This window comes from Vanessa cardui, chromosome 16 (genome assembly GCF_905220365.1).
Source record: "Vanessa cardui chromosome 16, ilVanCard2.1, whole genome shotgun sequence".
Taxonomy (NCBI): Eukaryota; Metazoa; Arthropoda; class Insecta; order Lepidoptera; family Nymphalidae; genus Vanessa; species Vanessa cardui.
The window spans coordinates 4883378-4907945 of NC_061138.1; the positions used below are offsets into that span (position 1 = coordinate 4883378).

General features: G+C 31.5%; 1 protein-coding gene across 1 annotated transcript in view; it reads left to right on the top strand.

Moving 5' to 3' along the window:
- Positions 1 to 5774: 5774 nt before the first annotated feature.
- Positions 5775 to 24568, top strand: part of LOC124536371 (collagen alpha-1(XV) chain-like) — a 169007-nt gene continuing 150213 nt past the window's right edge. The window contains exon 1 of the mRNA XM_047112902.1: positions 5775 to 5872. Within this exon, the coding sequence (XP_046968858.1) occupies positions 5775 to 5872 (98 nt within the window). The remainder of the gene's footprint in view (positions 5873 to 24568) is intronic.

The following is a 24568-nucleotide window of genomic DNA, read 5'->3' on the forward strand; positions in this document are numbered from 1 at the left end:
TCGCACGGGTGCAATACTGATACTAAATATACTACAGAATTTGTTTATATACGACATCACATCGCAAACTTCTAAAATTATCAGTGTTTCTTTACTATATTGTTCATGTTTTATATACACAAACCTTCCCCTTGAATCACACTATCTTTTAAAAAAAACCGCATCAAAATCCGTTGCGTAGATTTAAAGATATAGGGACAGAGAAAGCGACTTTGTTTTATACTATGTAGTGATGGAACTCCTATACGGCTCGCAGTTAGGGTGCGATATGGGGCAGAATTTCTTACTATCTTTAATCAAATTTTGTGTATGTGATGTGATGTCATATGATGTACGAAATATAGTTGGTCTTTTTCAAAGTTTTTTTGCTGAGTTCGATTACAGCTCTTTCGAGGGATCCTTGTAGTTTACGCCGCGTGACGTATTAAATCCGCATTTTCGAAAGTCTATTTTTGCTTTATTCGCAAGTTTCCTTTGAAATTGTCCTCGAAGTAGTTTCTGACTCATATAAACGGAACGTTTAATCTATCCATATTAAAAAAAATTAGTTAGTCAACATCAGCTTCACTTAAAATCAAAAAATAAATAAAATTTTAACAAAAAGAAAAACCGACTTCAAACAAAACACTATTTTAAAACAAATGAATATGCACGAAAAAGTAATAAAAATAATTGCGTATTCAACATATTTTTTAGAGTCTTCCTAAGTTAAATGAAATGAAAAATATTAGACTACTTAAAAGTCGATTAACGATTATATCATGTAGTTATAATTATTGTTATATTTGGAGTCGGTGTCAGCCAATAAAACCCTACAGTATATCTATCAAAAAACAATACGAGAATACTTTGACAAATATGTTTTTTACAAATTACCTTTTACACAATAATATACTGGATCAATCAAGGGGCTCGTATCGCTTCTTTCTTTTGATTGTTGGGGCAAGGGCACCGTGGCTGACACCGGCTCCAAATATACCAATAACTATAACTACATGATATAATCGTTAATCGACTTTAAAGTAGTCTAATATTTTTCATTTCATTTAACTTAGGAAGACTCTAAAAAATATGTTGAATACGCAATTATTTTTATTACTTTTTCGTGCATATTCATTTGTTTTAAAATAGTGTTTTGTTTGAAGTCGGTTTTTCTTTTTGTTAAAATTTTATTTATTAAAATCCTATTCGAAACCGATGAAACACAAGAAAGAGACCAGTAACGCCATCTACCTTAGATACGTGGTACTAGTAGCACATACAGCCGCATAAATTTAAATAGCAACATCAAGCTGTCATACTGAACAAAGCTTCCGTAAGCACAAGGTAAAATAACTTAATACTATATTTAAATTAAAGATGAAATTGATCATTTTATCTTTTTTAGTTTAATATAATTTATAAAAAAAATGATTTATTAAAATCTAGTGTAAATCGCAATGTACATTGCGACTATACATTTTAGGGCTTATTAAGTAAATGTTCAGGAACTTTTGGAATGTGACTTCCGCAATGGACATCTGCAGCATAGAAGGTTTTCAGATGCGTTTCCATTCTTCAAGAAATTAATAGTGTCTGGATGGTTGTCAGGTTAATATTTATTTAAATTTATTGTGTAAGTAAAACCAATTATTATAGTATCAAAACCTTTTTAGGCATTATATAATTTTGTATGATACGTACTTTTAAAAACACAAAGTAATCATATACAAATACTATATAAGTAATTTTATTAAAGTGTAATGGGTATCGGTTGCCCTGGTATCATTATCTTATGTTAACTGTCATTGATTAGCATTTAAAATCCTAAATATATTTCTTTATATGTATACGAGTACCTTAAACTTAGAAAGAAAATAATTTGCCTATGATAATCAAAATTATAAACAATATACTTAGTCGTTTCTTCTAAGATATGCTAACTTATTTGATAAATGATTGTTTAATAAAGAATGTTATAATTACGAAAAATTGATAAAAAAAAAAACATATGTCAATACATGTATTATGAACTAGCTGCTCTTATCACTTCACGTTAAATATAGCTTAATAGATATTGATTTCATGTTCACATGTAAAGAGGTTTTAGTAAGAAGATAGAATTATCAAATTATATTTAGATGTATAAAGTCCATTAGGCCGTTCAGATCCGTTCAGCTGTTCCGAATAAAAAGATAATATCCAGATAATAATCAATCACATGAATTCTAATCAACATCTATTCAACCATTCAAGCTTAAAGAGTTAATTAGAATCTCTTCTCGAATCGTATTTTGTACGATATTGCTAAATGTACCTAATACAAGTCCATAAATATGAATTCACTTTTTAAGAGGTAACTAAGGAATTAAGCTATACAGCTATTACACAAAACAACACATTTTTATGAGAGAAAAACATCCATGTGTGTATTTGAATAACTAACATATCTCATTGAACAAAATCAATGATAATCGTTTAAGTATTGAATCATAAATTCAATTGAAGAAAACTCTATAAATCTATCAAGTAGGAAACGTGCCTATTTTTTTTAATGGTATTAGTTGGCGGACGAGCATATGGGCCACCATATGGTAAGTGGTCACCATCCCCCACAGACAATGACGCTGTAAGAATGTAACTGTAGTCAACAAAATCACAATTATACCAATACTTTCGAGTTAAGACTATTTGTAATTAAAAAATTTCGTATGAATGCACAAGTCCGAAACGAACGATTTATTGAATCGAAATTATGATTAAGAGGAAAATGATGAAATTGCTAAACAACAACAATTGGCTTATGCAAAATCTACCGATAAGCTAATTTAATGCACGTATTATTACATGGCCTTCACTACAAAATAACTCTAGGCAACTAAGTATACACACATTTAAAGTAGTATGACGTTTAAAAAAAGCTGTCACTCACACCAAGATAATAAATTTGGCTTACTGTTAGCTTTTCTTTGTAGTACGACACTCTATATATAACTAATCTAAGGTAAAAATGTACGTCATCTATAGATATATTTGTAAGATAAACTTAACAGTCCATTCATGTAGTAACTGTGTAGTTATGTAACATATTATTATATAATTGTGCTTTTGATGGATGGATAAACCACTCTATCCGAGTACAAGGAACTTGTCATGTTATATATAATACACGTCATGGTGGACAATGCATCGCAATGTCGGAAGATTATAATAATATTATGATCTAAAATTTTACAGTGTCATAATAAAATCGAACTGCCTTCTAATATTTCATTATTAATATGTCTCATTTCAAATATTGAAAAACTATAATAAAATTGAAAGTTAAACATTAGTGCAAAGCTTTTATGAGTAAAAAAATCCTTATTTTATTTAATTGATTTTAAAAATTACTTATCAATCACGTTACAAGCTTGATTATCAGCTACTGTATATACGGTATACATACCAAAATAGTATTTTTTACAATTTCTATCTGTTTTTTTCCGGCTATCTTTGGAACGGCAGCACCGGTTTATGGCCTACTTCATAAATAAAATAAAATTAATGTAAACTTTTACATCGAAACTATAGCTGGAAAATAAGACAAATTATTCGCAAAACGATTTTTATAAGATCCGTTTATACAGCGATTCAAAAGAATTCTAAAATTACAGATTTCACTATCACGTTCGCAGATATAAAATGCATGGAAGAGATCCCGGCGTAATTTACCCGAGCCTCTATAAATAACTACGCACTATTATTACAAGGGCCTTAATCAAAAGATAACATCTTAACACTGGCGAGACCTACTCGGATCAGTTCCAGAATACTGGTTTTTAATTTCTTTGTTTTGTGGTAAAAGTGTTGATATCTTGATCATATTTGATTCTTGTTGCTTCGTTTACATTTTATTTTGTTAAATCAAATGGTAGCGTCTTTATATTAGGAATAATTATAACATTAATAATTCCATATCAATATTATGTTTATTTTTTTACACACAAACAGGTCAGAGACCAAGAAGTTATTAAGTAATATATAATCAATTTAAAACATTTTAAAAATCCTTATTGCCTTCTAAATACAAAACGACACACTATTTGCAACATTGTTATCTAAAAAGTAAGTTTTTTTTATACATAATACAATTTGACAGGACATCACCTTCATTTGAGTTATAAAATGAATATCTTAATAATATCTAAATACTTTATAATATTCGTTGTAATCTCAGTTCTATTAACGAACAGGAAAGTGATTGAGTTATCAGAAATTTTTGATAAAAGGAAAGACGAAATAACTTTAAAATATCAATACATTAAATACAAAATATCAACCTCGAATAAAAAGCCAATATTAGTCTTAAAATAGGTTGCTTTTTAAATATTTATCCCGTACTTACAAAGTTTGTATCCATAATCTTCGAAAAGTTTTAAAAGTCGTTTCGAACTTCGTGGACTGCATAAACAAATACCTAAATATTATAAAAACCTTTGCCTTTTTCAAGAAAAATGTTAAAGTTCCTTCCTAAAAGACGATACAATTTTTTTTTTAAATATCGAATTTTGAATTTCACTTATTGTATTACTTGTTTCCAAGCTCGTGTGTGAAGGTAACAGAAATATTAGGATAGTAAAAAGAATATAATATATGCACTGTGAGTTCAAGTGACAAAAATACAGCTGGGTTTATTTTGAATCCCATCTAGTTCGGTTCCAATTCCAATACCGGACAAGGACCTAGTCTAATTCTGATAATAAGGTTTGAAGGGAATTCCACAACAAGCGCCCCACCCGGTCCAGTTCCTTTGACAAAATGTTATCTGTCGTATGCAAGATTCATCAGTGTTTAACCTTGCAGCACGAGATGAATTTCCTTCCTAAATTAAGATCATAAAAACTCAGGCCTGCTTGTCTGGATTTGAACCTGTGACTTTTCATTAATATACCATGTGTTATATCCAGTGATCTCAGTTGTGATCTATTAATTTTGGTTGTGTATCCACATTGTATAAGAAGTATCTTCACGATTCTATTATACTTTGTTACCTTTATAATATCGAAGTGGGGATGCCTGAGGCATTGCGATAGGATCAGTCCCGACTTGGAACTAATTCACGCAATATAAATGGAATACAAATTGATTTCATGGGTAATACTTTTTAAAACGTGACAATGTCGTTTGATGTAAAGATTGTATCAATATGAAAACATACGTGCATCGTATACAACAATTTATAAAGTAACAGTGCAATCGAAATGCTACACAAACAAGCATTCAATTATTTATAGAAAAATAATAGTATTCGTTTATATACATATTGTATTGTATTAAGAAGAGGAAATAGAAATAGAAATGCATAGGTTAAATTATAACTTTGGAAGTGAAAGTATTTATTGGATCGAATATATCTCAAACACATATAAAAAGTTGTAACAAAACTGTTCCTGCTGAAGGAGGAAATCGGTGATATACAACTGTAGAGGATAATAAGAATACTTGTACAATGTATGAATATTCGGGACTTAATTTGACAAAAGCTTCATGAAATTTAAGTGACTCGAACAATGTTTGCAAGTTTTTTTTTTTTGTAATCAACCAAGTAGGAGACTTTCCTGATGGAAAAATGACAACTATCGCCCATGGACATCTGCTACTCCGTGGGGCATGCGGATACATTGCTGGCTTTTAAGAAATGAGTACGCTCCTTTTCTTGTAAAAGTGTAAGGTTCCCAAGCCGAATCGGTTCGGAAAAACCGCCAGCTTACGTTGATTTAGTCTTACATTTTTGCAGCATTATATTACGAAAAATGGATAGTAAAATTGTAATCGACATCGGGTGGCGCGCGGCTCCCATTCAATTCGTGACTACAACAGGTGCAACTTTGTTAAAACGTCAGGCGAAATGGTAAGAAATATAAAATGATCGATGGACCCCAACCCGTTCCATATAAGGTACTCAAAGATTTAGAAACTCGTAACCAAAGTAAATGAAGATATGAAAAATATGTAATTCGATGAAACCGAGAGAACATATAAAGGTGACCGTGAGACGATCTTAGTCTAATCACAAAATTGTAATACTTCATTAAAGATTAAAACGAAAGTCTTAATTAAATGTTATCTCTCGTCATTAATTAGACTTAAGATTATCCTTTAATGACCTAAAATATTTTATAGCCATACTTAGTGTCACTCAGGTTTCTCATGAGATTGTTGAAGTATTACTTGTTTAAACTCCCTTAATTTAGTCCTATTTGAGGTTGATAAAGCTATCGGTGTTTAATTAAGGTAACGTGAAAAAGTAAGAAAATGATATTACTCAACCAGAACTTGCTTAAATCCTAGACGTTGCGGACTTTTACTTTAAATTAAAATATGTCTTATAACTAACAACAACAATAACAGCGTGTAAATTTCCCACTGCTGGGCTAAGGCCTCCTCTCTCTTTTGAGGAGAAGGTTTGGAACATATTCCATATAAGTTCATCTTATAATTTAAGATGTGGAAAAAAAAATAATTTAAGGTATAAGGTACCTTTTAATAACCCATAGCAATGCCTCCAATAATAAAAAATTAAATTAAAAATTTCAGAAACCCCCGCCACAAAAAACATAAGCTACCTTTAAAAAGTACAAAATAATAAAAGAAAATTAATCCTAAAGTACCTATATGTATAAGTATTTATTAATATTTAAAAAAAAAAAAACTTCGCGTAGGGGGGACCGCTCCTAATTAATTAGTGTCACATGCTTACCTATATCATCTTTTATCTAACACTCATTATTATTTTGTACAATACGTCCCCCAACAAAATCAAAATCAAAATTATAACACCCCTCTTTTTGCGTCGGGGGTTAAAAAAATAATAATTGAAATTCAATTTTTTAACACCATCTAGCTGGAGTCTTTTTCTTATAGATTTATCGGAAATGCTCAAACCTAAAAAAAAAAGGCTAACCAAACCTATATTTACGCATTCGCAGAATATTCCTTCCCTGCGATGATTTCAATACGGAAATACTGAAAAACATATGCTGTTTCAGAGCAATGTTAATAAGATCTGGATACTATCCACATGTCAATTTAAAGTCAAACTTTACCAAGACTATCCTTGACTAAACAAGTCGAAACATCTGACTCAGGTAGCAATCCCACTAACAAACAAAAGCCGATTTAAAGTGAAGGAACGTAACCATTCAATCGATAACTTCACCGATCGTAATCACGTTGAATGTATGAACCCAAAATAAACGGCAGCATGCATCAATCAACGCGAGTGAGTTTAATGAACCACAGCTTTAATATCGGTTGCTTTTGTAATAAATGTGAGATACGAGCGAAAACAAATAGCCATGTATCATTGATGAGCATAAATAATATGGGTTGGACGAAGGATATAAAATACGGTGTGTAAGTGAAAATATTTTTAAAGTTTTTCCACTTTAAATGTGAATTCCATCTTTCCTCTTCGATATTAATGAGTATTTTTCACAATAATATTCGATACTCATAGGTCTCATTGTAACATTAAACAATTGTTGAAAAATGGAACTGGTTCTAAATTAATCTCCTTTATTGTATCTCTTAAGTACCTTCAGTTTTTACTTTAAATATTCTTCATTTAAAAAAAAAAAAACCTATTTGAAGATTATTTGGTCCGTAATACTGGTCCAATTTATGGCTCAAATAATTATATAATAATTTAATTCCGAGAATAATATTTCCAGAAAAAATAATTTGATATTAAATTAAGCACATATATTTCCTGCAAATAGTTGTGATTAAACTTATAAATTCAAGGTCATCCTTTCTTAGCGATTTGCTTCCTCATTTCTCAGGCGTACTGCCAAGATGTGAACCGGCCTCTTCATATCCTGAGCATTACAATCCACGTATGTATCTTCAAGGAGTGTGAATTGGCATACTCTTTCTTTTACTTCTTTGGCGTTTCATCGAGTATGATGAAACAAGAGCAAGCCTACAAGGAAATAAAAAATTCAAAGCAACCTCTTTGGAAACAAAAAGCAGATTTTAATACTGGCAAAAGAAAAATATATCAATTCCAAGAAATGTTATTTATATATTTTATAAAAGTATTTAAGACATTAATTTATTTTCCCGTTATATTTTTCACCTTTTAAAAATTTGAGGATAAATATCCGGAATTCCTGTTAAAAAGTCACCGTAAATTTTCACGATTTGAAAACATTTCCATTACTGTAATAAACACACCTAAGTATAGTTTGTATTTCATGCATAAATGTCATGTTCAGGGTAAATGGGATATCTTTAGCTCCTGTAACTGCAGACATGCTACATAAAATCCTCATCCCAATGTCGTACTTATTATAATATGACCTTGGGATTGAGGATTTTATTACTCCTTAGAATGCATCATATTACAGCGTCAATGTCTAAGGCCGTAGGGTAGTGGCCGCTTGCCATCTGTAGCCAATTTACTAGTTTACCTTTCTTTTTTTTTCTTTTTTTCTAGCTGGAAAAACGCGTTAGAAGAATAAAAATTGAAAAAATGAAAAGTGGGGGGGGGTGGGACTCCCTAGTTCCCTGGACGCCGAGTGCGTCCAAGTCCACCGGGTTTACCCACGGCGGGCGCCACGGGGTCGCTTACGTGACGTGGGTGATCAGGGCTTGCTGAGCTAGAGCCCTGATCCGCCCGATCTCTGCCAACCCTGGACGATCGCCGTGGTCCCTCGCCTCAACCCGGAACCGGTGCACTTCCCCGAACACCTCCACCAATTTACTAGTTTACCTACCTTTAGCATAAATATAAAAATATACATTTTTAAATAAGTACATGTAACTTACTAACTTTCAAATTAAAAACTGTTATGTAACCTTCAACTAATCAAATTGTAGTATTGATACAGCAATTTAAGTAGTTACACTCAGAGAGGAAATAGCGTAACATAAGTCATACTTATCTAAAGCTAATTGGGACAAAATAATCTTAAGAAATTAATGACAGTAGCAATCGATTATATTACCTTTCAAATAAGTATTCGTTATTACCGTTATCATCTACCGCTTCGTATTAACCACTTCCCATAGTATTGTGGTACCTTTTTAATTTGTACGTATAATCGTTAATATATTCATATTAAACGCACCAAGTCAATGTATGACCTATTTTACTATTCTTACCAAATAAGGAGTAGCGTCGATTAAACAACTTTGTCGTGAATTTGAATTAGCATGATATTATATAAAGAGCCGAGATGGCCCAGTGGTCTGAACGCGTGCATCTTAACCGATGATTGCGGGTTCAAACCTAGGCAAGCACCACTGAATATTAATGAGCTTAATTTGTGTTTATTATTCATTTCGTGCTCGGCAGTGAAGGAAAACATCGTGAGGAAGCCTGCATGTGACTAATTTCATAGAAATTCTGCCACATTTGTATTCCAACCGCATTGGACCAGCAATGTGGATTATGTTCCAAACCTTCTCCAAGGGAAAGGAGGCCTTGGCCCAGCAGTGGGAAATGTACAGGCTGTAATTGTGATATTATTTGTAGACTTTAAATAACGTCATGATCTTCATGAAATTTTTGTTAACCTAAATGTCACGTTTTTTTTTTTGAATAAATGGTTATCAATAAATAAATAATCTGTGATATAGACTGTGGATTGATATAGGAATGGGATTTTGAATATGGAAGAGATATATTGCGGTGTTCTATTTAAATGAAGAATTGCTTCTAGTAAATACTATAGGAGAGCTATTAGCAAATTATATGGAACATATACATCTGGGTCGGTTTATCTGTACTCTTGTATTGTAATAGGGTCTAAGATGAAACGAGGTCAATGACATAATGTTCACATGACATTATAACATTGTTTTAAATTAATGCGTTATTCATATCGAAACGTAGAATTCTCACGCATTGGCAATGTTCCAATATTGTTTATATTGACACGTCATCTCCATCACATAGAAAGATATTGAGCATTGATAAATATAGAATTTATAGTTCGTGTTCAAGCAACTTAGAATTGAGATGAGAATATTATATTAATAGCTATGTGGAACCCAGACGTGACAATCTGCTTAAAGCGTTGCTGCTCCAAAATGTAAAAAAAATGAAGAAGCTCAATATACGTAGATGGTCTAAGGTAAACTAAACAAACAAACTTATCAGTTTCCATACCCAAAGGGAAAAATGGGACTATCTTGCTGAGATTCCGCTGTCAGTCCGTCCGACTGTTCGTCTGTCTGCCTGTTACCAGGCACAGCGTACCGTACATAATTAGACCCTTGATTTTTTAACACATGCTGTACTTCTGTTAACGTTATAAAAATATACTAAAAACAGAATAAAATAAATATTTAAGTATACCATACAACATATACATTGCCGTTATTATAGATGGTACAGAACTCTTCATGCGCAACTCCGACTCGACCTTGGCCGGTTTTTTATTAATTCGAATTTTAATTTTGAATTAAGATTTTCTACAGGCAGTGTGTAAGAACTTGCAGAAGACAGCTGATTTATAAATAATAATATGTTACTACCTTAGTTCGGAGAGTGAGCTGGCTAAAATGAGCCAGCTTTATTGTAGAAACAGGCAAATTATAGACAATTTATAGCATATAGAACAGACGAGAGACAAGCAATATATTCTATTGTTATGTTAGTACGGCGAGTGAGCTAGCCAAAGTATGACGACGTAATCACAGGAACAAATATCACAGCAAATTATAGTCGATTTATAGCATTCAGAAGTCAGATGATTGCCTAGCAACAGTAATAATATGGTCAGTATGGAGAATGTGCTACTCGATGTGAGAAATTACAAGCATGAGATATCACAGTTTGCAGTGCTATTGTAAATTTCACGATCCATCTTCATCTCTTGCTTTCTATAAGCTACCCGTCACTTACTATATACTTGTCTTTTTCTACACTCAGTATAGTATATAATCTCCATATTATTTAACAAAATAATTAGCACTAAAATTTAGTTGATTGTTGAATTAAAAAAAAAAGATTATTTTGTTCAATGGTATACGTGTGGTCTGAAACTAAACAAAGCCTATAAGAGTTATTTTAGTAAAATAAAATATATATTTTAAGTTTGACGATCATATATTAGATCCCGATCTCTCAGACTATTTTCTTACTCAGTCCAAGCTTAACCTGTACACAATATACCCGTAGACACAGCCAGAAATAGAAGGCGGAATTGAAAATCTTGCCAAAAAATAATTACACACAATTTTACAAGTAAATCAGTGTGCAAAGTTTGTAACAGAAATGCAGTTGCAACGGGCTATTCCCTGATCGATATTGTGTAATTCTTAAATTAGTGACCATGTAATTTATTACGCCGACCCAGATTTAATGACAGCTGATAAATATAGCGCGCACGGCTCTGGAATCTTAAGATTGATAATTTTAAACTTTTCGATGCTTTACACACGTTCGTCTTTAATGCGTTTTTAAGATAATTTAATATTTATGTATTATAACACGTGTTCGAAACTCTTATGGGACTATTATTGAAATATTAAAACTTATTTTGCGAATGTATAATTTTTTATTTCATTTAAGAGTGAATAATTGCCAGCGCATAATTCTACTGAAAAATACCAGAAGGGAAACATTTATAATCTCTGAGGTATTTTCCACGTGCAGTTTATATCTATTTTCGACATTTTATTCGCTTTATTTCTCTTAAGCAATTAATGTATATATTTTACAAATTGATCAAAGTAACAACGATTAAATATTTGTTTTATGTTTTGTGAAATCGTTTTAAAAAAATGTGTAACCATTTAAATTTGTTTTTTTAAAAATTTATAAAAAGGATTCCAAATTACTATGTGTCGACGGTATCCTCATCATCGAGATGGGTGGTATTTATTTTATCCTAATACTATGTCAAGTTCGATTTTGTAATAAAAAAAATAATTGAAGAAATTTTGGATTATGTTCTTTATACTAACAATTCAGTAAAAGGTTACTAATAGAACAATTTTTTATTAATACTTGTTTCATTTTTTTCTATCTACAAATAAATGACAATATTTCTCTATTACACGATAAACATCAAATAATTTATTGAGACCTCTCGTGACTGTAACCGCCTCTTACATTGATGGCTGGTTAGTGTATTATAAAACATCGACAACTTAATTTCGAATGATTTATATTCAAACAGCCAGTATCTAAAATGGGGTGCATATATGAACTCTTTTTAAACCTCATATGTTAGCAAATAAATATAGGATATGAACTGGTAACAAATTAGCATTAAAAAAAAGTAAATAAGAAAATGTATAACCTCTTTCGTTATTTCTGTGAAGAGTAATTATTAAAACAAATACATTCACAAACAAGTGCATAGTCTATCTATATGTGGTATTATTCCCTGTTACTGTGTATAGAGTATATTTATTATAACAATATTAGAAATCGAGTAATGTAGTTATTAGGTAGGCGAGTATAGTCAAGATTGCGGTTCTATCCCGATTAAGCGCCACTTTGTAATCATGTTTTATTTATTTTTGATTATAATTCATCTCTTTCTTTTTTATCCACGTGAAGAAACCTACATGTAGCAAAGGAAAATCGGCCTCATATAATTTGAAGATTCAATAATCTAATAGTTGCAAACTCTAAAGATTATATATTTTTTGCAGAAATGGAAATAAGCTTTCAAGGACGGCACTTGTAAGGAAAGAGTTAAGTGAACTTCTGCTGAAATGATTACCGCGATCATTTTGCCTAGACTTCCGTCTGAATTCCTATTTCCGATCTTAAAATAATATGTTTCAATTTAGTCTTTGATGTCTCACCATATTTTCACTCATCCCGGAAACTATTAAATTAAGTTAATATCAATTTCGTCGGCGGACTTTTAAAATTCCCTGCAGGGCCTACGGTTAGAATTAATTTATTAGGGCCCATGTTTAATAACAAGACGCAATATATCATCATTACGGCAATAAAAAACTTGTTTTATTAACGCATTCGGCGTAATAAATACTGCTTGATACAATGCATATGAATTAACATTTCGATTATTTTACATTAATTATTCTACTAATATTATAAATGCGAAAGTTTCTAAGAATGGATGTGTGTGTATATTTGTTACTTTTTCATGAAAAAACTATTGGACGGACTTGGATGAAATTTGACAGTAATATAGAATATACATCAGAAAAATGCATACACTACAATTTATTTATGTTATTGGGTCCTAATATAACGATACATATAAAGAACCCATGCGGAGCCGGGACCAATATAAGTTGAAATAGCCTAGTTTATAGAATCTGAATATATTTTAATTATAAATGATGGAGACATCACTGAATATCTTGTCTATGACTTATATCCTATGCCTTTGGCTTCGTGCAAGCACTTCTGAGTAGGTACCAATCACACGGCGCCAATACCCACCGGCGGCAGTGACCAATCACAATCACGTGGTCCATTTATCTGTCTGCGAATAAATATTACCAAAAAATATAGTTCTGCTGTCCGTGTTGAGTGTTCCATTATATTCGCCGATCAAATCTAGAGCCTTGTCGCCGAACATGCTCCAAGTCTATACAAAAGGAGGCCTTTGTCCAGTAGTTCCACATTTATTGACAGTTACTTGTTATCAGTAAATTATAAATTAAAATATATACTTTCATTTCCATTATTTCAGTATAATGCTTTCATAGTTTTATTAATTATTATTTTTCCAAACGTGACAAATACTCACTTATCAAGAGGACAAGAGGGAGGGGAATCCATATAGTTTTAATAAATTAGCTAATTCTGAATACATTGAAATTTTGTTTTTTTTTTTTTTTATTTACTTGTACACTTAAGTACTTTTATACTTAAGTAAAAAATAAGTTAAGTATAAAATCTAGCTAGAATTGTTTTGAATTTAAGTTACCTAAAAAATATCTTAAAACCACTAAACAAAAAGCAACCAATAAAATAATATATTTATGTCAGTCAGTAGAGAACGCACTATACGCAAATCACTTCGTATATGGGTGAATAATTTATTGGAATTGCGTGATTGAGTTCTCATAACTGAACACTCAGTGATGGGCCATTTTGATACGTATGTCCTATAAATTTTATAATTGTTATTTTGAATAACACATTCAGTTACGGTCGAGTTCTGCGGTGAATATCGAGTTTTTACTTACAGAATAGTTCCACAGTAAAGAGGGTTAGCTAAAGACGCGATTCGACGATAAAGGAAGTTGATAATCATCTTCCGGTTCTGCGATATTTTCCTCTGACTTGTATTTGATCAATATATTTTCCTTAGCCCGGTTTTGAACCTACGATCTTCGATTACAAGGTAACAAAAAGAAACGCAATATATCCAATGGGCCATCCAAGGCCGTCAATATGTATAAAGTTACATTCGCTTATCAGTTGCGTCTATTGTTAATTAAAGCCAACACACATCCCAAGTAAAACATTAGTACATGAAAGTACATAATAATATCACGCATATATTACACGTGAAACTAAAATCTCAAAGGACAAAACACTTTTTTCAGAAATTGTACTATCATTATTTATCAACAGTATATTCTCTCAGTGTTCGAAATTCAAACATAATAACTACTACCAAGTCTAACTTGATCGATACTAAATAGCGTTCTTTTTATTTTTAAAAAACAAAATAAGAAAAACAAAAGAGAATCACCAATAAAAAATAAATAAACGTTCTAAACTTTTTTTATTGAGTATAAAATATACTGTTTATTTTTGTTACCTAATTATTTGTAGATACTAAAATGTTAAACATAACTCTGTGTCATTGTATTCAAAATTTTGCCATACTTATGTGTTTTAATATAACACGTATATTAAATATCACATGATAAAATAACTTTCGAATCAAATAAGCATGCAACGACACCGTTATCGATAACGGAGATAGGAAATCTTTATTTGAAATGGGAAGGCGAATTTTATTTTAAAAAGTATTTTTTTTCTTAACATATAGATTGACGGGAAAGCAGGTCACCATCGAAAATAAATAATGATGATGCAAATAAGTGTATCGTCAATGTACCACCAACATTGGGAATGCAACCGATGAATGACGAACGATAAACTAGTTACTGGTACTGGTTGGTAGGGTTCTTTGTCAACCGACTTCCAAAAGGAGGAGGTTATCAATTCGTCTGTATTTTTTTTTTTTTTTTTTTTTTTTTTTTTTTTTTTTTTTTTTTTTATGTTTGTTACCTCATAACTTTTCACTGGGTGGACCGATTTTGATAATTTTTTTTTTGTTTGAAAGGTAGTGCTTCCCGTGGGGTCCCATTTTTTTTATTTTTTTTTCCGATGATGGTATCCATGTGAAAACGACATAAGTCTTAAATTTGCATTACGTATATGCGCGACAAATAGGTGAATAACTGAAAATCACGTTAACCAATTTTGATAATTCTTTTTTTATTATAAAATATATACTTCAAGGGTAATTTGGTGAAAGTTTGGTAAGGTTCTGAGCACAGGATCCATGACAAAGTAACGGAACGGAAGGGAACGGAACAATTCTGAGGAGCACGTTAGCGATACTCAGCCGAATCTTTTATTTATAGGTTATTTGGATATTTGAGTCACCTTCCGTAATGTGGTTATGTTTATGTAATTATCATAGTCGAATATTATAATCAACTAGCTACCCACCCCGGCTTCGCTTGGGTGCAATACTGATACTAAATATACTACAGAATTTATCTATATACGACATCACATCGCAAACTTCTAAAATTATCAGTGTTTCTTTACTATATTGTTCATGTATTATATACACAAACCTTCCCCTTGAATCACACTATCTTTTAAAAAAAACCGCATCAAAATCCGTTGCGTAGATTTAAAGATATAGGGACAGAGAAAGCGACTTTGTTTTATACTATGTAGTGATGGAACTCCTATACGGCTCGCAGTTAGGGTGCGATATGGGGCAGAATTTCTTACTATCTTTAATCAAATTTTGTGTATGTGATGTGATGTCATATGATGTACGAAATATAGTTGGTCTTTTTCAAAGTTTTTTTGCTGAGTTCGATTACAGCTCTTTCGAGGGATCCTTGTAGTTTACGCCGCGTGACGTATTAAATCCGCATTTTCGAAAGTCTATTTTTGCTTTATTCGCAAGTTTCCTTTGAAATTGTCCTCAAAGTAGTTTCTGACTCATATAAACGAAACGCTTAATCTATCCATATTAAAAAAAATTCGTTAGTCAACATCAGCTTCACTTAAAATCAAAAAATAAATAAAAATTTTAACAAAAAGAAAAACCGACTTCAAACAAAACACTATTTTAAAACAAATGATGAGAGATGGAGTCGGTGTCAGCCAATAAAACCCTACAGTATATCTATCAAAAAACAATACGAGAATACTTTAACAAATATGTTTTTTACAAATTACCTTTTACACAATAATATACTGGATCAATCAAGGGGCTCGTATCGCTTCTTTCTTTTGATTGTTGGGGCAAGGGCACCGTGGCTGACACCGGCTCCAAATATAACAATAATTATAACTACATGATATAATCGTTAATCGACTTTTAAGTAGTCTAATATTTTTCATTTCATTTAACTTAGGAAGACTCTAAAAAATATGTTGAATACGCAATTATTTTTATTACTTTTTCGTGCATATTCATTTGTTTTAAAATAGTGTTTTGTTTGAAGTCGGTTTTTCTTTTTGTTAAAATTTTTATTTATTAGCCCGTCAGGTTAAGTTAACGTCATTACTATTATTTGCTAATTTTATTTAATCCTATAAAAAAAAACATTTGGTAAATATTTACACGATACCTACATTTATATGGAGCTGAGATGGACCAGTGGTTAGAGAGCGTGCATCATTACCGATGATTTCGGGTTCAAACCCAGGCAAGCACCACTATAAAGATATATTTGCTTAATTTGTGTTTATAATTCATCACGTGCTCGGTGGTGAAGGCAAACATCGTGAGGAAACCTGCATGTGTCTAATTTCATCGAAATTCTGCCATCTGAATTTCACGAACCCGCATTGGAATAGCGTGGTATATATTCCAAACCCTCTCTTTAATGGGAGAGGAGGCCTTAGCCCAGCAGTGGAAAATTTACAGAGTGTTGCTTTACTTAACAACATTTATACAAATAATCTTTATTATAGGCCCGTCAGTCTGACGCTTAAAAATATTTTGATACAGGATTCGTTCATTAGTATATCTCGACTATCAATATTAAAACAGATTAATTGTACTAGAAATATGTCGTACTACCCACAAACTTAGATAAGATGCTCAAATTTAAGTATTGGAACCACTCGGCTTTATTTCCATTAAACTTTCGATTAATTATAGGATAACAATCCCATTAGTTAGCGATAATAGAACACATTTAAAAATTATGTCAACTTTAAATAATTACATGTGTATCAATATCTGTAAAGTATAATCAATGTGTGGGCTGAAAGCTTAGGCCGGGTGGCCTTTACAATTTAATGGTATTATACTAATAAATAAAATATTTATGTTGACGAAATATTATATAAACAAGGTATTTCATCATGCTCCTGCCCTTACTCCAATTTGGACAGAAGATTAAAATATAATATGTACCATGTTTATACCTTATGAATTTAATTTGCCATTAGTACGAATACTATGTACTTAATTTCCACTAAATGTGGTTTTAAAAGCAATTATGAATTTTAAGACAAATATAACAAGGAAGACTGAATAAAAGCTAGTTACAATATTTTAAAAAATAACAACATATAATAAAAATAATTGCATATTTAACATATTTTTTAGACTCCTCCTAGGTAAAATGAAATGAAAAATGTTAGTCTACTTAAGAATCGATTTACGATTACATAACTTAGTTATAGTTTAGTTAGTTAGTAACTTAGTTATTGTTATATTTGGAGCCGGGGTCAAATGGGACCCCAAGGGAAGCACTTCCTTTCAAACAAAAAAAAATTATGAAAATCGGTCCACCCAGTGAAAAGTTATGAGGTAACAAACATAAAAAAAAATAAAAAATAAATAAATAAAAATACAGACGAATTGATAACCTCCTCCTTTTTGTAGTCTAGTAGTCGTACTCGAGCTTGTCGCATGAGAATGTAACCTATTAACCAGTAGTATTTTATTAATGGTCTTTTTAACTTACATTATTATGAAGAGTTCAGAAGTACACACACACGTCGCAGATAATATCTGTATTTTTTCCACAAATCTGTAAATGAGTATCATATTATATAACGGTATGTTTCTTGTATATAGGTACCTATAAATCTTTTTTATACACTAAAGTGTATAAAAAAAGATCCAATATACAAAAATATGACTCACTTATTTAATTTTTAAATTATTTACATACATATAGTACACGTAATGATTATATTATACACGTGTTACTCGTGGTTAATTAAGATTATAATCAATCTTTAATTAACTTCAATTATATTTTACTTCAAACCAAAATACATCGCAGAACACGATCGTGCAATGTCGAAAAGTGTTATGCGACATCTTTGATACTAATAATTTTCGCTTTTATTATACATGCTAGAAAGAAGCGTATCGCTTAAATCTGCCGATAACATTTCACGAATTAGACATGGAGTAAAATATAGAGCAGTACCGAATAGTAAGAGTGATAGTGCTAGTCCATATAATGTTATAAGCACAGATCGAGCCTATTTTGCATAGATATTAAAACTCCGCGGCGCAAGTGATAGAACGCTGATCGAATATTGCTTTCATTTACGGCTTTAAAACCCATTAATATTTAATGATGACGTATTTGAACGGCTACTCAAAAGCATTTCTATCCGGGTTAATTGGAAATATTGTACTTATATTTATAAAAGGTATTTCGATTTCACATATCAGTTAAACATTTTATATGTTAGGCTTCTGTCTCTTTGCTCTAGCAACTAACTAATAAGGCTGTAAATCTCAAGATACATATGCAAGAACTTGAAAGTAAAATTTCTTTTTTGTCTAATAGTAACAACCTTTAATTTTTCACTACTGGACTAAGACCTCTCCCATTAAGGAGAGTGGTTGGAACATATTCCACCACGCTGTTCCAATGCGTGTTAGTGGAAGGCACATGTGGCAGAATTTTAACGAAATTAGACAAATGCACATATAGTGGTGCTTGCCTGAGCTTGAACCTGAAATCATCGGTTAAGATTGACGCTTTCAAACCACTGGGCCATCTCCGCTCCTTTTTTTTTGTCTACTACTCAATAACAACTTTAAGTTTGGAAATTGGTGGTAGTACTCTTAAACTCGTTATTCCAGTGTTTTGTTTCTCTATTTGTGACAGATTACCGTCTCGTCTGATTATTTAATTCAAATAAGACTGTAGAGAGTACATCTCTATTTACGCACACACTCAAGCACTATAGTCTTTTTTATAGTTGACGATTTATATTTTACAAGCTGTGCCCGCGACCTTCTACGCGTTTTAATATTTATATTTTATACGTTACGTTATAAATTTAATGAAAAAAATATTGTAGCCTAAGTTACTCCTTATTATGTGCCAGTGAAAGTCCAGTCAAAATTGGTCCAGCTGTTCCAGAGATTAGCCGGAACAAACAAATAGACAGACAGACAAAAATTGTAAAAAATGTTATTTTGGTATATGCACTGTGTGTACATACACATGAATTGAGTAAAAAAGGGCTATTTTAATATAACAAACAGACACTCCAATTTTATTATATGAACAGATGTATATAAGAATATCGAGTCTGCAATCGAAGCGTTGAAATGTTAGGATTTTAGAGTGAGGATTGATTAACGACTCGATAGTGAGTTGATGTTCGAATTGGAAAACTTAACAGCTCGATCGGTCGAGTAGAGAACGCATTTCTGTAACCGTTAGCTGTAAAATTGAATTTAAGCAAGTAAAGCTAGATACAAACTATTAACTGAGGAAAAATCTGATGAATCGAATAGAACAGCAACATGTTAATATATATATATTCCAAAGAAAGAAAGAAGAAAAGATAGAAAATATATTATCTTTACTTCTTTATTAATATTATAAATGTGAAAGTAGCTCAGCCTGTCTGTCACTTTTTCACTACCAAACCGTTGAACTGAAATTATGGAAACTTGGCATGAAGCAAATTTGAACTCTAACACCAGTTTGATAAAGGCTTCTTTTTTTGTTTAACATATGACAACCAAACCCTTAAAAGGCGAGTCATAAATAATATAAACATATGAGGTACATATAGATTATTTTTTTGCTCCTCATTAGTTAAATGATAAACAGATAACAAAACCAAAACCTGGGGGACATCAGCCGGCAAGCTGACTCGAACCAAGTCCTGAGTCGCAAGACAATCTTGTATCTTGTCACAGGTGTAGTGGACGAAACTTATAATTAACTCCATGAAAGTGCTAAGCTAAAGTCTAGTTTTGTACAGCAAATCTAGCATATCGGATAATAGAGGGCTGTCTAAAGTAAAAATAAAAACGATTAAATTAATTTAAATTCTGCTTAATTAAATTAACAGCCTGTAAATTTCTTACTGCTGGGAGAAGGACTCCTCTTCCATTAAGGAGAGAGTTTGGAACATATTCCACCACGTTGTTCCAATGCGGGTTGTTGGAATGCACATGTGGCAGAATTTCGATGAAATTAGACACATGCAGGTTTCCTCACGATGTTTTCCTTCACCGAGCACGAGATGAATTATAAAGACAAATTAAGCACATATATATATAATAGTGGTGCTTGCCTGGGTCTGCTTATTTACTATACAGTATATTTTTTAAAACAACTTAATAAATATTTTTAAGGGAAAAAAAAAATAGGAAGATATTATTATGACGATTACCAAAACAATTCAAAGGCATCCAACTCTTTATTGGTAAGTCTTCTCGCTCAAAATTCCTTGACTTATACTTCTTAACTCTGGGAATATCTTCGTGAAAGAATTTTAACTTTTGATAGTAGTAATAACCTAAAATTTTCGCGTACTTCAGCAGTAGGGTTACCGCAAGGTGACCCTTTATCTCCGTTGTTGTTTAACGTTGCTACTAGAAGAATATGTCGAGAGATATCGCAAGTATTCATCTCGCAATATGCAGATGATTTTGTTATGTATAGTTCAAATAAGATAATCAGCGTGGCGGCAAACGATATACAAAACGCATTAGATATATTTTGTAATCTCATCAAAGAACTTGGATTAAGTATATCCCAACGAAAAACGAAAGTTTGCATTTTTAGTAAACGTAGACCTAGATGTAACACTGCAATCCAATTGGTAAACAATAATTTTCGGTTACAAGAAGTTGATAGTGTCAAATATTTGGGAATGTGGTTATACAGGAACTTAAAATGGGGGAGGCACATTAATGAGATTAGAGACAAAACATTTAAATTCTTAAATATTTTTAAGGTGTTAGCTGGTAGTGCATGGGAGATTCATCCTATACATTTACGTCGACTTTACTTTTCTATTATCCGTAGCAGACTTGATTATGGTAGTTTTTTGTACGATATCGGTCTAAAGAGTCATCTAAGCAAGTTGGACAAAGTACAAAATCAGTCAATGCGAGTTGTTGGTGGATTTATCAAAACCACACCGATTCATGTTATGGAGAGCGAATTGTGTATTCAACCTCTGAAGATCAGAAGGGAATACCTTGCTGGCAAGTTTGTGCTAAAGTCAAGATCTTTAGAAAATAACGTAACTGTTAATGTTATAGAAGATTTAAACATTAGTTATCGTAATTTTTATTGGAGAAATAAAAAACTTCCTTTGCTTGTTACAGTCAACAGGAATTTATCCCATTATCCTGTTAAATCAATTAAAAAACTACAATGTCATTCTTTCCATACATGGATCGGTAGTATAGACTTAACTAAAAATATAATTCCAGATGTAGACGGAATAGCGATTTCAAAAACATTATATACAAAATCAGATATTTTAAATAGATGTCGGACATTTCTGGACACCCACTATAAGTCGTTTTACAAACTTTTTACTGACGGATCTAAAGATAAACTTGGTTCAGGAGCAGCTATCTTTGACCCTCAGACAGATATCAAGATCAAATTTAAAATTAAAGCAGACGTATCTATAATGCACAGCGAATTGATTGCAATTTCAGAATCACTTTCCTACGCGTTATCTTGTTCCGGAAGTCAGTTTGTAATACTGTCTGATTCAAAGAGCGCTCTTCTTCATCTGGCTCGGTTAACCTCGACCTTTCGAGGATACCCGATAGCTTATGATATTTTAGAATCTATATGCAAAAGTCAAAAGGCAAATAAAACTGTAGTAATCCCGTGGATACCTTCTCATATCGGAATCTTGGGCAACGAGGAAGCTGACAAAGCTGCAAAACAAGCATTTGATAACGGAATTTCTTATCATTGCATACCTTTATATAATGAAATTTTCAATAAATTCAAGCAAATATGTAAACAAAACTGGCAGGAATATTTTGATGAACGGTCGCGACATAAAGGTATATCATGTACAAGACAAATGTATGTGAACTTCCTCACTGCCCTTGGTTCCAAAAAATTAAAAGAAGCAGGAAAAATATAGTGGCAATTATGAGACTTCGTTCCGGTCATATTCCGTCCAACAAGTTTTACTTCATGATGGGCAAAACAAATACTTATAAATGCGTATTATGTAATTGCATGGATGATATTTATCATCGATTGATGGAATGCGCGCGGAATGCGTCGTTCCGGCCCCGTTTATTAAAATCATATGATGTGGGTATATGTAATAGTTTGCTCGCGATACCATCATCAAAAGAAGCTAAGCTATTAGTTAAAAAGTGTGATTAGAAGTTTACCTTTGCGATTTTAACAACTCATATAAAACAGACTATTGATGTATCATATTATTATATTATAATACTAAGTTAATTAGATGTTAAGTGATGTGATTTTGAGTATTGTGTTATGATATGGTGTTTTGCTTGTACGGGGGTGACATAGTCAATCTATTGACTAAACTCCCAGGTATAATTAAAGAAATAAAAAAAAAAAAAAAATACTTGTTATGGGTACGGGTACCATTACAGTTGTATTTATATTATATAGACATCCATTAGAATTTATCGAATCTGCGGTCGATTCGATTCGATCATTAAAAATCTAAATAAAAATATAATTACTTCAAATAGATTCTACCGAGAAGAACCGACCAGAAACTCAGTAGTAATTATTATTTTCGACATTTAAAAAAACAAAGTCACGTTAGTTATTCACCAATAAAAGAAGTAAATATTTTACGTACCCTAATATTATAAAAAAAGAATCAAAATAGAAAAAATATGTAATATATACTTAATAACATTTTTAATATAACGTTTATTATTAAACAAAATTAACAAACGTCTAAGGGAATTTATTACTAAGATAATTGCCTACTACAAATCTAATTAAAAAGCAAGGCTAAGATCATTTTATTCGATAATATTCTAAAATCTAATCAAATCTCAACTGAATAAGTACTTTCGAACTACTAGACAACCAATTACGTCTCAAAAGTTTTAGAGGTCTTTTAGTCGTTACGAGAAATTAAACTAAGAAAGTTTTATCGTTAAACGTGATATTAAACTTGGTACAATAAAAAATTAACTCACTTCAATACTTGCAATGGACACTCTTGTTTCATTATTTAAAATAGTATTCCATTGATAATTGGCTGTAACCAAGATGGCGGATGGTTGTTGGTTCAAACCAAGCAGAGAATTTCCTTTTTTTCTTCACTGTAAAGGATACAAATAACTGTAGTTTGAGACACGCTATTGTATGTACTACCCCGCATTGATATAGCTAGATAAGTTCCAAGTACTACCTACTACTACTACTTATATATTTGTAAGCATTGATTTAAATACAAAAAGTCGATTATGGACTAAGATTAAAAAAAAAATCATTCAAAGACAATTAATATTTCATTTTGACATTATAATTTTTTTATGAATTTATCTAATCTCTTACAAAAACATGCTACGTGCAGCGTAAACACACATAATTGGACGCACACACAGACACATATAATCAATTGCTTTATAAGTAAGTAATTTTACTTCAACATTAAACAGAAATTGACATAAAAAAAGTATTCAAGTTTTATTGTGTTAAATAATATCACAAATAAGATGTTTCATCATTCTAATTTTTATAGCAAAACAATAGAATAGATTTAATAATAATATTTATTTAATACTATACAAAAGTTTTTTTTTAGAATGTAACTAAACACACATAATTTTATAATCCTACCAGCGCAAATGACACACTTACAAATGTGAGAGTACCTTTTCAATTTGCACATTTACATGTAAACAATCAAATAATGTCGCAATCTATGCTAACAACGCAAATGTCTAGTATAATATCTGCGTCTGTTGTCAAAGGAGTTCTCAAGACCGGCTCGAATGTGAAATGGCACTCAGCCAGCTCTGTATCATTATCAGTATTGCTTATAGTGTTTAATTGAATATTAATTTCAGTATGCTTGCCAGCAAATAAATTGAATCGAGTTGTATTATGTTATTGAATTCGTTGAGGTCAT